General features: G+C 31.6%; 2 protein-coding genes across 2 annotated transcripts; both read left to right on the top strand.

Moving 5' to 3' along the window:
* The first annotated feature begins 9,263 nt into the window (after window positions 1-9,263).
* LOC21406925 (myrcene synthase, chloroplastic) lies at window positions 9,264-12,875 on the top strand. Its single transcript, XM_024170383.1, has 6 exons — window positions 9,264-9,480; window positions 10,020-10,401; window positions 10,853-11,071; window positions 11,363-11,501; window positions 11,657-11,911; window positions 12,551-12,875. The coding sequence occupies exons 1-6, from the start codon at window positions 9,264-9,266 to the stop codon at window positions 12,866-12,868; spliced, it is 1,530 nt and encodes a 509-aa protein (XP_024026151.1). The 3' UTR covers window positions 12,869-12,875.
* A 1,824-nt stretch (window positions 12,876-14,699) lies between these two features.
* Window positions 14,700-16,888, top strand: LOC21406924 (putative clathrin assembly protein At1g03050). The gene is made up of 2 exons (XM_010105572.1): window positions 14,700-15,348; window positions 15,744-16,888. The coding sequence occupies exons 1-2, from the start codon at window positions 14,700-14,702 to the stop codon at window positions 16,886-16,888; spliced, it is 1,794 nt and encodes a 597-aa protein (XP_010103874.1).
* Window positions 16,889-17,131: the final 243 nt, after the last annotated feature.

Here is a 17,131-nt window from a genome sequence, read left to right as displayed (position 1 = left end):
TAGGGAAAGCACTTAGATGACGGTTTTTGATAAAACAGTCGTTAAATGTGTCACTTTTAACACAATTTTTGTAGAAACCGTCGTTAAATGTCTTTTAAAAAATTAGAAAAAAAATCTCACCTGAATTTTATTTCCTTTCTTAAACAACAATCTCTTGAAGTTCGAATCTAACTAATCCAAAATATTTAGATATAAAAGAAAAACACATATAAGAATTTGAACGAAAAATTGAAATGAAAAAGAGAAAATCAAAGCTAACAAACCTCAAAACTCCTAAGTTTTAAGAAACTGTCGTCTAATATACTATACAAATTTTTAAAACATGTAAATCTTCGGCCCGTGTTTTTTTCAGCACAGTAGACGACTGTTTCTCTTAAAACGTCATTAAATAAGTGTCGTCTAATATAAAATTTGTAGTAGTGACACTTTATATAATATAATAGAATACAAGCTACCAAACATGACTAATGTCGCTCCCGTCGCAAAGCTCCAGTACCGTTCAGTGAAGACTTGAACTAGTGTGGGTTGTGTTTTTGTTTGGATGCTCATTATTTTTTTGATTTTTTTTTAAGATGTCCCATTTAAATTTTTGAATTTGACAACTTTTTGAATTAAGACCCAATCAAAACGGAGTATGTTTTTCACGATTTTAATCACTTGATGTGCATGTGAGCATATATTGAGAGTAATAAAGGTCACCTCTCATCCTTGGAGCATCTAAACAGGGCAATAACCCTATAAACCAAGACTTATTTATCATAACTGATTGTGTTTGGACCCATCAAATCTCTGATATCAATATAATCGAACAAATAGGGTGAGCAATGACTTTTATTGCCCTTGACATATGCTCATGTGAGCGACACTTGATCAGAATTTTCTTTTTTTTTTTTAGAAGAAGCCATTTTCAATTGAGCCATAATTGCAAAGATTTTTAAGTTAAAGAATTCAATTGCTACAAAAAAAAAAAAGGCCAAATTGCTAAATTTGAAAAAATTGAGAGGATGTCTACAAAAAAACCTATTTTTTTCGTTTGGCTGCAGGGAAATTGTTGTAAACTTGTAACTAAACAAAATAGTTTCTTCTTGCATAAGCATGTTAGTGTTAAAATTAGGGTTGGAAAACTATTTAAAAACAAAGAAAACAAAAAATAAAAAATTTACTAGCAGGTGTTCCTGACAAATTACTTCCAAGATGTAACAAATCCATGAATTGAATTGTAGATTTAAGGAGCAATTATTTGTACATGTTCACAAACGGATGCAACTATCACAACAAATACAACTGTTATAACAAATATAACCTTTAGTTAAACTTAAAAAGTACATGTTCATCAACGTACATAACTGTTGTAATAGATATTAATTCAGTAAAATGTGTTTCTTTAATGAACAAACATAACTGTTATAACACACATGTTAGGATTAATTACAAAAATTCTCTTGACACTTTGTCCTTAAACTTTAAAACGTAACACATGCTCCCCCGAACTATAAATCGTTAACAAAAATTCTCATTCCGTCAATATTCTAACAGACTAGTGGCTCATGTGAGATAATTATTGGGCGTATTTTCGTATCCTATATGTTCTTGAAAAAATATTACAAATTAAAAATTAAAACTTTCAAAGTAAAGTTCATTTAATAAAAATTTTGTCTACAAATTTTGTTTTATTGTTTTATTTTATTTATTATCATATAAAATCAAAATTATTTGTAAAAAATATAAATCTAAGAATCATGAGTAGAAGAGTAATTGTGCACAAAACTGTTTAGCAACAATCAATATTTGTGACATGTAGTGATTTCGTCAGAAACACAAACTGAAGGTGTATTTTGTTAATAATTCATATTTTCGGGGGGGCGGGTGTTATGTTTTAAAAATTAAGAGACAAAATGTTACACGAGTCAAGTATAAAAAGAGTGTAATTAATCCTATCTATTAATAATAGACAATTAATTCTGACATTAGATCATGCTCAATAAAATCAATAGTCTACATTAAATTCAAAAAGCACAAGCAAGTAAAAAGAGAGCTCCTTAGCTCCTTGCGATGATTAAAAGATGTTTTTTCATCAACGGTTCAGATTAAATCTGAGAAACGCAAGCAAGCAAAATGCGCCTCAAAAGTACCCTAAACTCCTAATCGCCCTCGCCCACAAAGGCGTGTGGGGTGGTGTGTGGTAGCAGCATACTCTCACCCATACACAAGTAATATGACATATCACATGGTTCCTTGATATTACGGATATATTCTTTTACTCAACCCAAATCACAATTTAAAATTTTTATTACAGTATTTTTTTTATAAAAATTTAAATTTAATTTTTTTATTATAGTATTTTTTCTCACATATTAAATTTAAGTTCATAACTCAAATTTAAAAAAAAAAACATACCCTACAATTTCTCTAACATGTATCCTTTTTCTTACAAACTCATCAGTTTGAGACCCAAACTATCCTCCATTGGCCAAGTGTCAAGCTCCCATATTTTTTTTGTTTTTTTCTCTCTCTCTTATTTTTGTTGATACTTGTTTTCTTGTTCTCTTTCTTTATTTATTTATTTTTTTTATTATTGCTTTTTTATAACAAAACTCCTCTACAGTTTACATGTTTTAATGCGTTTCTTCTAAAAAGACATCTTTACTTCATTTTTTTTTGTTTTCTTTCTTTCTTTTTTTTTTTTTTTTACCAAATACTCGTCGTTCATGGTTTAGTTCTTTTTTGATGTGCTTTTTTAAAATATTCGTTTCCGACTTGCTCATACTAAAATATATATATTTTTTATGTTTCCCTATTTAATTATTTTCATCTAATCTTTATTACATCGAAAGTAATCATTCTAAACTATTTTTTATTTTTAAATGACATGCTAAAATAATTTGTTTTTCTCAAACATATTCTATTTTTTGAAGTTTTTTCATCTACTCTTTTCAATTATTATTTTATCATATATACTAGTCAAAGAAGAGAGCTTCACGTGCATAACTCATTTAAAACAATAATTATACAAATCAGTAGAGAGAAAAGAGAAAGAAAAAAGTAAAGATAAAGATATAAAAATAAAAGTGGGAAAAGAGATCTATAGTAAAAGACAAGAAAAAGACAAAAAAAATGTTATTTTAATGAATATCTCTCAATTAATTTGCTTGCTAAAATATTTTATTCGTACATGTTATACGTGTTTACACATATTTAGCTTAGAATAATGTTATTTTTCAACTGCACTTTTAAAAAATATTTTTTTCTTAATTTACCTACTGAAAGACTTTTTTTCTCAAATGTTTTCAGGTTTAAAAGTCATAATTCCTACAAACCAGTCAAAAAATACTTTCTCATATGTACGCACGCAATAATTTATTGCCTAATTGACCTCACTAAAAACTTTTCTTTTTCTAAATGTGCTCCATTTAATTATATGTTTTGCTAAATTAAGAGAGTAATAAATCAAGAAAAAATAAATTTTAAGAAAATAAGATCTGGGTAAACGAAACAAAATTGTCCCTAGCTTGTTCTTACCATGCTAACGTAAGACAAACATTAAACATCAATTCGTCATACATGACTTAATCCAAAATTAGTTTTTTAATCGGATGATGTTTTCTTAGTTGAATAATAATAATAATAATAATAATACACGAATTTAAAGAAAGCTAATCTTACTGTCCAAGAAGACAATTCAATTGGGGTTTAATCAACATAGAAGTCGTGAGCGTTTGTCATCAACGAAGTGCAAAACCATGGGAACAGGTGCCGGCAACGGTGAATTACAACAACTCTTTTTAAAAAAAAAATAGTAATTTACTGTGGCGGCGGAAGATTTTTCAAAACCTTCAAAATTTTTCATTTTTTTAATTAAAAATGCGACTAAAAAATAATTAGACGTTTAGTTGATAGATTCATATCATAATTTAAAATTATTCTCAATTTACGTATATTTTTATAAGAAAAAATACTATAACAAACTATGAATTATGATCTAAAGGCCCGTTCATTTCGCTGATTCGAGTTTTGTTACAGTAAAAAGTTCTCACAAACAGTCACATCTAACTTTTTTGCTACAGTAAAAAGTTCTCACATAAAATTATATCTCAACTCAAATTAAAAACTTAAATCAACGAACTAAACGAGTCTTAAATCATAATATGAATTTACCAACTAAACGCACCGTAAACTTTTTTTTTTTTGGAGTCACGATACACAATGGGCTAAGGGAAAGTGACAGGTGGCGTGAGCTGTGTCATCAACGAAGTGCAAAACCATGGATACAGGTGCCGTCGATGGTGAATTACTTCTAAAAAAAATAGTAATTTACTGCGGCGGCGGAAGATTTTCCAAAACCTTCCAATTATTTCCTTTTTTTAATGAAAAAATACTTATGTGGGAAAAAATGACGATACTTCCTCTGACGATATGCACTTGACTTTGGGTCTAGTTTTAGGATGTTTTAATAATTTTACGATTTCATTTCTTTTTTAATAATAATTAGGGAAATTGTAGTAAAAAGTAGATTTTTAAAATCAAATAGTAAATAGTAGATTTTAAAATTATTTGAAATAGATAACAGTTTAAGTAGTAAATAAATTATTTACCGTGTAAATGACTCGTTTACGATCGATAAAAAATAATTTAATAGTTTTTACTAATCATATAAAGGAAATTTACGTGAAAAATGTTTTTACTAGCTGAAAAAATGATTCATTTACCACATAAACTGCTATTTCTTTCAAATAGTTTTAAAATCTACTATTTACTTAATTTAATTTCATTAATGTGCTATTTATTACATTCTCCCTTTTAAATAGATGTATTTTTAGAATGTTTAACTTAATGTCAATTCAGATTACCTATTAGGCCTATTTACTAACTAATTATAAATCTTGACTTATTGATTTTTGTTGCTCTTTTAATCAGGCGTGTTCTCTCGATCTCCTTCTTAACTTTTCAGTTTTGATATTTTTTAATTAAAAAAAAAAAACTTTGAGAGTTTGTCAAACACATCATCCTAATTTTCGGTATTGATTTTCTAGTCAATGAATTTAACGATTACGGTAAATCAGGATTTAATTTTTTTGCATGATAATTCAAGTAAGTTTCGTAGTTAGCCGACTGATTTTATGGAGATTATACGGATCAAATTCTTATTTGCATGTGATTTAATAATAAACCGGACGTAAAACGATTAAGGTTAATTAATATAAAAGTCATCGCGCGCATATAGTTCTCTTAGTCAAATAACAAGAAAAACGTAGAATGGTAAAGTCCCAATCTGCCTCGTTCGTTTCAGAGTTTTCAGTTTTAGATTTTTACAGTAAAAAATTCTAAAAAAATATCACATTTAATTTTTTCTGTTATAATAAAAAACTCTTAAAAAATATCACATCTCAGTTCAAATTGAAAACTCGAATTCGCGTAGTGAATTAGGCTCCGAATAACTTTTTGACTGCAAATAATTCAAGAATTCAAATAAAGCCAATCCTGATTACAAATAAAGCCAAATAAAGACAATTCAATTGAGATTTGCTGAATATTGAAGTCACGAACGACTTGTCCACTGTCCTCAACAAAGTGAAAACCACGACAAGATAAGGTGTGCCAGCAGCGAATTACGGCGGCGGCACACAGTTCAAGACTAGGGATTTCGCAAAAAAATTGTATGAAATTTATATTTTATAACGTCCCTAAAATTTATATTTTATATCCTTATAAAGGGACAAAATAAAGAGAGGTTGCATCTACAACCACCACTTTTAATCCAACATCCAACATCCAACTTCGACCTGTCACCACTCATGGTGCAATTACGTCTGCATGTTTTATTCATATCTTTTACCTTTCAAACAATAAATATATATATATATATATATATATATATATATGCATACATACATATATAAGAGTGTAAAAATACCAAACTAACCTTTAAAATGGAAAACATGTACGGTTAAAATATAAAACTATTGTTTACTAATTCATCTAAAAAATTTAAATTATTAAGAGGTGAGTCAATAATAATTTTTTATTTTAACATGCACGAAACACTCAAGCATATATCCTCCTCGTGTCACAGATATTGCTATATATATGCTTCGTATTCTTGTGACAGACAAGACTTGCGAAGCAAAAGCATAGCATATAAGGTAAATATGAGAGATACTTTGCGTAGTAGTTGTTTATATATTCATATGCTTAATATTATAGCAGTACATTAATTAATAGTGAGCAGACCAATATCCCTGGTTATAATAATTAGATTTTCTCACGAAACCTTCCGATGAAAAGATTAATGTTATAGATATATATATATATATATATACTGCTATAATATTCTAAGATATATATACTGCTATAATATTCTAAGATATATATACTGCAAGATATGAAAAGATTGTTATGGATATATATACTGCTATAATATTCGAATATTAGACCAGAAAAGATTGTTATAGCTATGAAAAGCTAGTTGTAATTATTCTTATAGATATATATATATATATACACACACTGCAATGAACAACTCAATCAAATGATTGAGCATTTTACCAATTCTGCCTTTCTCGTCTCAATCAAATCTTTTTCTCATAGCCGGAGCTCTTCTCTGATTTTCAGACCAGGAAAAACTCAATCAGTACATCAAGCCAAGCATGGCGGCAAACGGCACGACAACTTCCGATGAAAAGATTGTTCGGTCGTCTGGCTACTCCAAGTACCCAACGATTTGGGACTTCGATTACGTCCAGTCAATTACAAGTGAATACACCAATGAGGTAAAATTAGTCGCTTTATTCTCTCCTTTTTTTTTTTTCTTTTCTTTTTTCTAATAAAATAAAATTTTCGGCAAATAATAGCTCGGGCATGCTGGTGCTATAGCTACGCGTCACTTGAAAGATAAGAAAATAGAGAGAGAGGAATTATAACACTATTGTAGGCATGGAAACCATCGTTCAATGGAGACATATTTTTTATTTTTTTTTCGGAATTTATATTCTGTGAATCACATACCATATGAAGATCTCGGTACATGTACATATATAAATTAACAAATATTGTACATGTATCTCCCTATATATCTATATCTATAATAGAAAGCGTAAAAGCTTTTTCCCTTCTAACACATTCGACCAAAACGCTGATATTTTGATCGACAAAATGTTTTGGTTGAAATGGCACCTCTCTCTTTCCTTTTTTTTTTTTTCAAGTCTTTTTTTTTTACCTCAAAACTTATTTATTTTTCATTTTAGTCTTTTGGATGCATCACGTGTTTTGAAAACTCTATTAAGTTTTATGTGTATAAAGTAAATAATGTTTATGAATGTAAACAAGTTATGTAATGAAAGTAAAGTGTACGAGACAACGAGCCTATGCATAGCAACCTTAAGTCAAAATGTATGTTAATGTATGCAAAATACTATCACGTTAATGGCACATGAACAATAATGGTATGCAAATAATAGGTTAAATATATGGCAATGTTTAAGGAAAATAAGTTCAAAGTTTTAAATGAATTTTATATACAAATTGTTTAATATTAAGAAGTTGAAAATGTTTTTAGAAAATTATCGTAAATATTTGAGTTTTACTAAGAAATACTTATCGAAGTTTTATTTCACCAAAGTATATTAGTATCTATTTTACTATTAACAAAGAAAAAAATATTGCCTAAAATTTAGGTTTATAGTTTTAAAGAAGTAGAAGTTAAGCATGAACGTAGTAATGATGACTAGAAGTATGAACGTAGTATTTTTTTTTTTGTTTTGGTTACTTATGCCTGAAAACTTATTTGTTTCTTCATTTTGGTCTTTTTTATACTTTTTTATTTTTGCCTTGAAACTTTATTTATTTTTCATTTTGGTACCTTTTGCCCTAGAACCTATTTATTTATTCATTTTAGTCAACTTTTTTTTTCTTTTGTAGCTTCTTGCCCTAAAACTTTATTTTTTTTTTCCTTTTTGTTCATTTTTTTGATCCTATATCCAGATTTCATATGGTTTTAATAATAATTCGGTAATTAAAACTTAACATACAGATTACTCCCCACGTATATAGCTCGTGGAGTTCAACTAGTGCTCATATAAATGAGTATGTGCACATGTGAATGTATACATTAAAAATTTATAGTGTGCGACACATCTTCTACTCACATATTAAGCCACCAGAAATCAAATCTAACAACTAAAATAACATTTTCTAGAGGTAAGATAAAATAACAGTTGCTACTATAAAACATTTCCCTAAAAATAATACATAATAGTAATATTTTTTGTTTTCTAAAAGCGATAAATCATTTTGGTACCCTCTGTTATATTGAAACATCTCGTTGGTACCCTGTGTGTTCAATAATATTAATATGGTACTTTTCCTTTTAAAATGACATTCTTTCAATACCCTCACACCTATTTTTGAGATATACAATGTCCAAACTGTCATTTTCATTAATTAAATAGAATTAATAACTTTAAAAATATTTTCTATAAAACATTTTAAAATATTTTGCTTTTTTAATTTTTAAATGTTTAAAATATTTTCTTCATTTTTAAAAAAATATTAATTTGTTGTTAATCTAGTGAGAGAGTAGAATAGACATTTTATGTCCTAAAAATCAATTTCAGGTTACCAAAAGAATTTTTTTAATACTAAAAGTACTGTTTTAATATTATTAAAATTATAGGATATCAACAAAATATTTTACCAAAATGATTTTATCCCTTTTTAAAATTCAATGGTAGATTTCATAATTAAAGAGTACTATTTGGTATGAGAAAGATCATAATCAGGATGCATCATTATAATAGATGGCACCGAAATGATTGTATTCTGTTTGACATCAATACATTGCATTACAAATTACATATTTTGCCGGTGCTTTTACCGTTTGTAAGCAATACGGCAGAGCCACTGAGTGACGGCACGTGCCTCACACAATTTTTAAAATTTGAATTTTCACCCATAAATTGGTTTAAAAATTTTATATGTGTAGCTATTTCGTAAGAAAAATAAAACAGCTTTCTCATTGAAATAATTTAAATACGTTGTTGTATCCGGTTTTATAAGAAAAATAATTATAACTAGGCTCCCACTCAATAATATGATGTGACTATATATATATATATATATCCATTTCTGAAAATAATATCTTTAATTTTACTGTATCTCCATTGAAAAAAATTATAACGCCACCATTGTCAATAAGCATTATAAATTGTTTACTGCAGTTAGAAAAATATGCCAGCCAGCGGAACAAGTTGAAGGACAAAGTTAAAATAATGCTTGACCAGGTTTTGGAGCCTCTAGCCCTGCTCGAACACATCGATTTTCTTGAAAGGCTTGGATTATCTTATCACTTTGAGGACGAAATAAAGAAAATATTGAAGGGTATATACACAAATAATCATTTTGGTATGGATGCATGGAAGGGAAATTTACATGCTACAGCTCTCGCATTTAGACTTCTACGGCAATATCAATATTGGGTTCCTCAAGGTACATATATATATATCATTCCTCGTTGTTTATCTAAAAATAAGGAATATTGGCACTATTAATTTCTAATTTGTGAGCATTGCTATAAAAGGTACTTCATGAGCTTAGTTTTGGTTCTGAACATTAAAATTAATAAGTGATTTATTAAATTTAGCGTAGATAATCACATTCGTATCATATAACAACTGAAAATTTTGCACAAATATTTGCATTAAATGTAAATTATTCTAAATTTTCAACAGGTTTTAATAGTAGTGAATGAAATATTGTATACATAGTGCAGCTATTTCTTAAAATTTCAAGTTATGACTTTTTTGCGGTTGTTAAATTTTAGAAATCTTTCGTCAAATATTTAGTTTTAACTGGTGAGAGTAATCTGTCAAAACTAAAAGCTTAGGGATCAAATAGTGTCACAATATTTATTTTTAAGGACTTATAACATTGCAAATAGCTATATGAAAAAAGAAATAAAAGAGACCTATAAAAGAATAAACTATAAAAACATCATAAAACTAATGTGTAATTTTTATACATGACAGAGGTTTTTGATATTTTCATGGATGAGACAAGGAATTTCAAGGAATCTCTACGTAATGATATCTTGGGGATGTTATCGCTATATGAAGCGTCCTTCCTCTTGCTGGAAGGTGAAACTATTTTGGAAGAAACAAGAGACTTTACTTCCAAAAATCTTCAAGAATATGTCAAGAACAACAAAGAGGAAAATTATCTTTCTATATTAGTGGGCCATGCCTTGGAGGTTCCACTGCATTGGAGAGTACCTAGGGTGGAAGCCAGGTGGTTTATTGATTTATGCAGGAATAACAAGAAATATATGGATCCAACTTCTCTTGAACTTGCAATATTAGATTTCAACATTGTGCAATCAACGCACCAGCAAGAATTGAAAGATTTGTACAGGTAAATATTATGATCCTGAATAACAACTCCATTTCTTAAACTAGGAACCTTGGCAAATTAAAATTATTCATCTGCCATCTAGGAGTACTTTTCTTGTAAAGAGTTGCATTAGACTTGAGATTAAATTTTATTAAGTTATTTTATTAGTTTTTAAGATCAATCGGATGGGCAAAATATACTGTAATGCATATAATTAGTAGTTTCTATTTTCTCAACATTAATTTTTGGAACTTATTGCATCATGCAAGTTAAATGTTATATTCATAAATGACCTATAGGATATTAAATGTGAAATCATTCTCCCATATAGGCTTATACCGTTAGTATATTCTATATATGAAACGCCATGTTTAGATTTTTATTGCTACTTTATTCTTAAACGTAAAAATATCATTTTAATTTTTGTTGGATTCTTTGTGTTTTTATTTTTTATTTTTATTTACATAAAAAGGTGGTGGAGGCACAGCGGTCTTGGACAAATTATGAACTTTTGCAGAGATAGGTTGGTGGAGAATGTCTTATGGAACGTGGGAATGGTATTCGAACCACAATATGGATACTGCAGAAAAATTTCAACCAAAATATTTTTGCTGCTGACAGTAGTTGATGACACATATGATTCCTACGGTACACTTGATGAACTCGAGAAGTTTACAAATGCTTTTCAAAGGTTTGACTTTCATGCTTCGAATTCATATATATCAACGTGATGAATTTGAATTTTACACAAGCTTTAATACTCAACATGCTAAAGGAACAGTGAGGGCATGTGCCCCATTAAAATTTCTTAAATTTTCAATTTTTGGTCCATATATTTCTCTAGTTTCAATATTGTGCCCCCCTTTAAATATATTTATCTTAAATGTTTCCCGTATAATAGTTAGATTTTTAAAATAACATTCTGGATCTGCACGTAAATTAATTATGATGTTACTCATCCTTTCATATGTCTGCATTGCAGTTGGGAGACGAATGCAATGGATGCATTATCTGACACTATGAAATTGAGCTTCCTTGCTGTGTACAACACCACAAACGAATTGGCATATGATGTTCTAAAAGAACAAGGGTTACACATCATTAAATACCTTAAAAAACTGGTATGCTTATTGTGTTTAAACCCTGAATTATAACTTTTAATTTTAGTTCTTTTTATGATTTGGTTGAACAATAATATTATCGATTTATTTATGTTGTATTATGTATTTTAAGGATTAAAACAAGTTATAATGCCTCTCTTATTAAACATGTTCAGTGGGCAGATCTTAGTAAATGTTATTTACTGGAGGCAAAGTGGTACACTAGTGGACACACGCCAACCTTCCAAGAATACTTAGAGAATGGATGGGTTTCCATTGCAGCACCAATTGTACTAGTGATTGCGTATATTTGTGTGACAAATCCACTAAGGCAAGAGGCAATTATGTTATTAGCCATGGAAGGGTATCCGAGTATAATCCGCGAAGCATCAATTATTGGTCGACTCACCAATGATCTCTCTACATTGCCTGTAAGCATATTATATTTATTTATTTTTTTGAACAGGGCGTATTACATTTACATATAGCTTGTTAGGAAATGGCTAGCTAGTTTGGACTTGCCAGCCTCTTTGAGGGTTCTAGTGCTAGGTGGCTCTCTTTGAGGGTCTTAAATGTGAAGGTTAGGGCTTGCCAACCTAGTACTCTATTTAGAGTGCCTAACACCAGATCCATATTTATTATTAACGTTAAGTGAGATTGGGGTGACACACTCCTTATAAAGGGGTAGGTCTGTAGAGCATTCAACGAATATGCCTCGCTAACAGCATTTGTAGAACTTTGACAACGCCTAATGAGAGTAATGCTAAACCGACTGTCCCTGTCGGCCTCTTTTTTAATAGGGTAAAATAATCAAATTACGTGAAAGAACAAAAACTTCAGCCCATCTCCCTCTTAGGAAATTCAATATTTTTGCAGTTGACTAAAAATTTAATTAACAATTTCGTTAAAAACTAAATAATTCAAGGTACCTACTAGCTTAGTCTTTGTGTGTTGACCATCCTTCTTAGGATTCAAGCTGAACCATGAAGATTGCTTGGTTTCTAATATTGCTTTTCATAATGGGTATACCTTTACATTATCGACCTAATTTTTTCTTCTCGTTGTTTCAGTTTGAATTAGAAAAGGGCAATGTTCCCACATCCATCCAGTGCTACATGAATGAATTTGGCGCTTCTGAGGATGAAGCGCGTCAACATATAAAGTTGATAATTGATGAGTCATGGAAGCAGTTGAATAAAGATCGAGATGCAAATTCTCCCTTCTCTCGTACGTTCCTTGACATTTGCACTAATCTTCCTAGGATGACAATGTGGTTTTACGATGGAAGAGATGGTTTTGGTGTTCAATACCACTGCAAAACAAAAGATTGTGCCTCTTCACTGCTTCTTAACTCAATTCCGCTTGGACATGAAGACCAAGATATATAATTACAAGCATCACAAACCATATATATTTTGGCTTGTTTGGCTATTGTATTGGATTCTATCATATACTTTCTGGGATCCCTGTATGTCTTAAATTATGTTATTTAGACACTTTATCCACTAAAAATTGCTAGTATATGATCTCTTATATCTAATAAAATTGTGGGTTTGGTCTTTGTTCAAGGTAGATCAGTCTCTCGTTGTGTGGTAGGGTCTTTCGAGTTAATAGTAGTGTTCATATCTCTTTTTTCTTGAATCCAATTTTGCTTTCAGAAAAAAAAATGAAAATCAATATTAAATCTACAATAAAGAAACATATATATATATATATATTTATATATATATATAAAAGGAAAAGAGAGCAAAAGTTTCTCTGCGAAATCCATATATTTCCAGCAAGATGAACAACGATGTGAACCAAGAGAGAGAGAAAGAGAAGGTCATGTGCATATCAGATATGAGCAAAAGAATTGTTGATGCAACACGGTTTTTTTTTTTTTTTTTTTTTTTTTTTTTTTTTTTTTTTTTTTTTTTTTTCAGTGACTGATTTATAAGAAAACATGAAAATTTTAAGGAATAATGATGCAAAAAAAAAAAAAAAAATCCTAATAACATAAAAAAGAACGAATTTAAGTGCAAATAACTGAATACTGATAATATACTATTCTTTTTGGTAGTTAGTATGATTAAGGATGAAGTTGAAAGGAAGTTATTGATTTGTTGTTATGTTAGGATAAAAGGTTGAGTCCATATATACGTTATGTAGTAACAGAAATAACCAAGTGTTTTTTTTTTTTTTTCCTTTTTTTCCTTTTGTTTCTTTTGTTTTTGTTTTCTTTTTTTTTGTTTTCGTTTTTTTTTTTTGTGTGTGTTTCAAATGGACAATTATTGGAAACTAGATATTCAGTAGTTCATATCAAATATATCCTAAGAGATGTTTGGAAAAATAAACATTCAATTATTGATATATAAAAACAAGAAGAATTAACTTGAAAAATTAAAACTGAGAATTAACAAATATAATTCGCAATTTCGTGTTTTAGTTTTATGAAATTTACGGAATCAAACTCATAAGGTCTAAACTAAGAGGATTTTGTTTAAAAGAAAGATTAATTAATATGGACTCATATCTTATCCAATTTTTGTGTTTTAAATGATATATATCAAATCCATTACCTTATACAAAACACTTGAAAGTTTTGACTAACTTCTATGTGTTTTTTTTTTCCTCCCAAGTTCCCTCTTAAAGGGCAATATGCTGGAATGACTATCCAACAAAGTGAAATTAGCAAAATGATCTTCTTTATTTTTTATGAAGAAGGACCACCTAATCATTCTTTGTAAAAAGTAATCATTTTATAAATAAAAATTTTTAAAAAGTTATTTTACTAATAAAACTTTTCTATTGAGTTATTTTTACAAAGCCCTCTTCATTAAATTAGGTGCGGCATAACATAAAAAGGTTACGCATTAATTATTTGGCATATAAAACAGTGACAAAGGACCTGAATCCAACTAATGCCGTTAACTTCAACATCTTGAGGTGTTACATGTGTAGAGACAATTAGTAAAGAATTTCCTAATAAAAAGGAGGTCTTGAGGCTTAAAGTTGATCAGTTAAAACTTTCCTATAATAAGAGGGCCTTGAAATATGGGGTCCTTAGAAGTTGCCTTAATCGCCTTACCCGGCACTGCAAAAATCATCTCAATTTTCCCAAAGGTTGTTTCTTCTTTCTTGTCATTTTCATCATTCAATTTCTTAACAAATCAAAATTTTCCCTTCACATTTCCCATATCCTCCACAATATTGTCCTCTAATATATAAAATCCGGCCATGGCCCCTAGCAAGATAAGAAGAGCCCTGGACGCCGTCAAGGATCAGACGAGCATAGGCCTCGCCAAGGTCAGCGGCTCGGCCTCGCTCGCCGACCTCGACGTGGCTATCGTGAAGGCCACGCGCCACGAAGAACACCCGGCGGAGGAGAAGTACATACGAGAGATCCTCAGCCTGACGTGCTACTCACGCGCCTTCATCAGCGCGTGCGTTAACACCCTAGCCAAACGACTTAACAAGACCAAAAACTGGACGGTGGCGCTTAAGACCCTGATTTTGGTCCAGAGGCTGCTGAACGATGGAGATCCGGCTTACGAGCAGGAGATCTTCTTCTCAACGCGCCGCGGCACGCGCTTTCTCAACATGTCGGACTTCCGGGACAATTCGAGCTCGTCGTCGTGGGATTACTCGGCTTTCGTTCGGACTTACGCGCTCTACCTCGACGAGCGGCTCGAGTACCGGATGCAGAGCCGCCGCGGAAGGCGTAGCGCGTTCGGGTTCGATGAGGACGACGATGAGACGGCGATGGGACAGCAGCAAATGATCGTTAGGGCTACGCCGGTGAGGGAAATGAAGACGGAGCAGGTGTTTCCGAGGGCTCAGCATTTGCAGCAATTGCTTGAGAGGTTTTTGGCCTGTCGCCCCACAGGTTTGTAGATTTATGAGACCGCATTTATATATGTTTGTGTTGTTATTGTCAAAATATAAAAAAGAAATGAAAATTTATGCATGATTTACACGTATAGATGCATGCATGATGCAGGTAAATATCTGTGCATATAGAAATATATATACGTATTTATAGGATGAATCATTTTAATTATCGGATGAAACATTTTAATTGTAGGAGAACATTTCCAACGCAAAAAAAAATGAGCTCCTTCCAAAATGTTTAGAAACAATGGACCTTTCCACAAATGATGGAATTTCGTGTAGTTTTTAAACAAACTCAAGACATGTTGTTTGATTTAAACAGCAACATTCCCTAGGTCTTTTTTTTTTATTCTTTTTTTCATTTTTTATGTTGTTTTAAATGCTCAACAGGTGCAGCGAAGACTAATAGGGTTGTAATTGTGGCCCTATACCCCTCAGTAAAAGAAAGTTTCCAAATTTACTACGACCTCACAGAAACAATGGGCGTCTTAATCGACCGTTTCATGGAAATGGAAATCCCTGACTGTTTAAAGGTTCACGACATCTTCTGCCGCGTCGGGAAACAGTTCGACGAGCTCGACATTTTTTATAGCTGGTGCAAAATCATCGGAATCGCCCGATCTTCCGAATACCCGGAAGTTGAGAAGATCACTCCCAAGAAACTCGAGGTCATGGATGACTTCATACGCGACAAGTCAGCTAACGCACAAACGTTGAGATTAAAAGCTGAAGCAGAGAATAAGATCAGCGATACAAAAGAAGAAGATCATCCTGTTGAAGAAGGAGAAGATATGAACGCCATAAAAGCACTTCCGGCGCCGGAGGATCATGTTTCGGAACCTCAAATTGAGGATGAGAAAAGGGAACAACTTGAACAAGAGAAAGCTGATAATAAACCTCACCAACAACAACAACAAGGTGATCTGTTGAACTTGGGAGAAAATGCGTTGACAAGTGAACAACACGGAGACAAATTAGCCCTAGCTTTGTTCGACGGAATTCCGTCCGCGCCAGCAATGGCGGAACCAACTCCACCGTCATGGGAAGCGTTTTCGGATGGGGGCGCAGATTGGGAGACGGCGCTGGTTCAGTCGGCCAGCGGCTTGTCCCATCAAAAGATGGCCCTCGCCGGCGGTTTCGACATTTATGTTCTCGACGGCATGTACAAACAGGCAGCGGCGGCGGCAGCCGTGGCAGGTTCGGGGTTTGGAGCAAGTGGGAGTGCTAGCAGTATCGCGCTAGGGTCCTCGGGGCAGCCGGCAATGCTGGCATTACCGGCACCGCCGGTGGAATCATCCAACGGCAATGGTGCGGCCTCCTCTACATCAATTAATGTGGACCCCTTCGCCGCGTCTCTGGCGGTGGCGCCACCGCCGTACGTTCAGATGTCGGAGATGGAGAAGAAGCAGAAGCTGTTGGTGGAGGAGCAGCTGATGTGGCAGCAGTATGCGAGGGATGGAATGCAGGGACAGCTTGGAATGGGGAAACTACAACATAACCCTTACAACACGGGAGGTTATACACGCACCTATTGAAAAGTTTTTTTTATTATTTTTAGATGATAAATAGGGATAAAATTTCATGTTTTTGTCCTCTTTAATTTTCTTTGTATTTTTTTTAATTTAAATTTGTTTTGCGTATAATTAATTTTTTGCCTTCATCTCGTGGGTTCTGAACTCTGCCCAGATCATTATTTGCGTTAGTTGACTTTTGTAAGATCTCATTTATTTTATTTATTTGAGTTTAAAATTTAAATTATGTTATAATAAAAAATTATT

Source organism: Morus notabilis, unplaced genomic scaffold, assembly GCF_000414095.1.
Source record: "Morus notabilis unplaced genomic scaffold, ASM41409v2 Scaffold165, whole genome shotgun sequence".
NCBI lineage: Eukaryota > Viridiplantae > Streptophyta > Magnoliopsida > Rosales > Moraceae > Morus > Morus notabilis.
The sequence above is the reverse complement of the archived record's forward strand: the minus strand, read 5'-3'. Positions and strand labels throughout refer to the sequence as shown.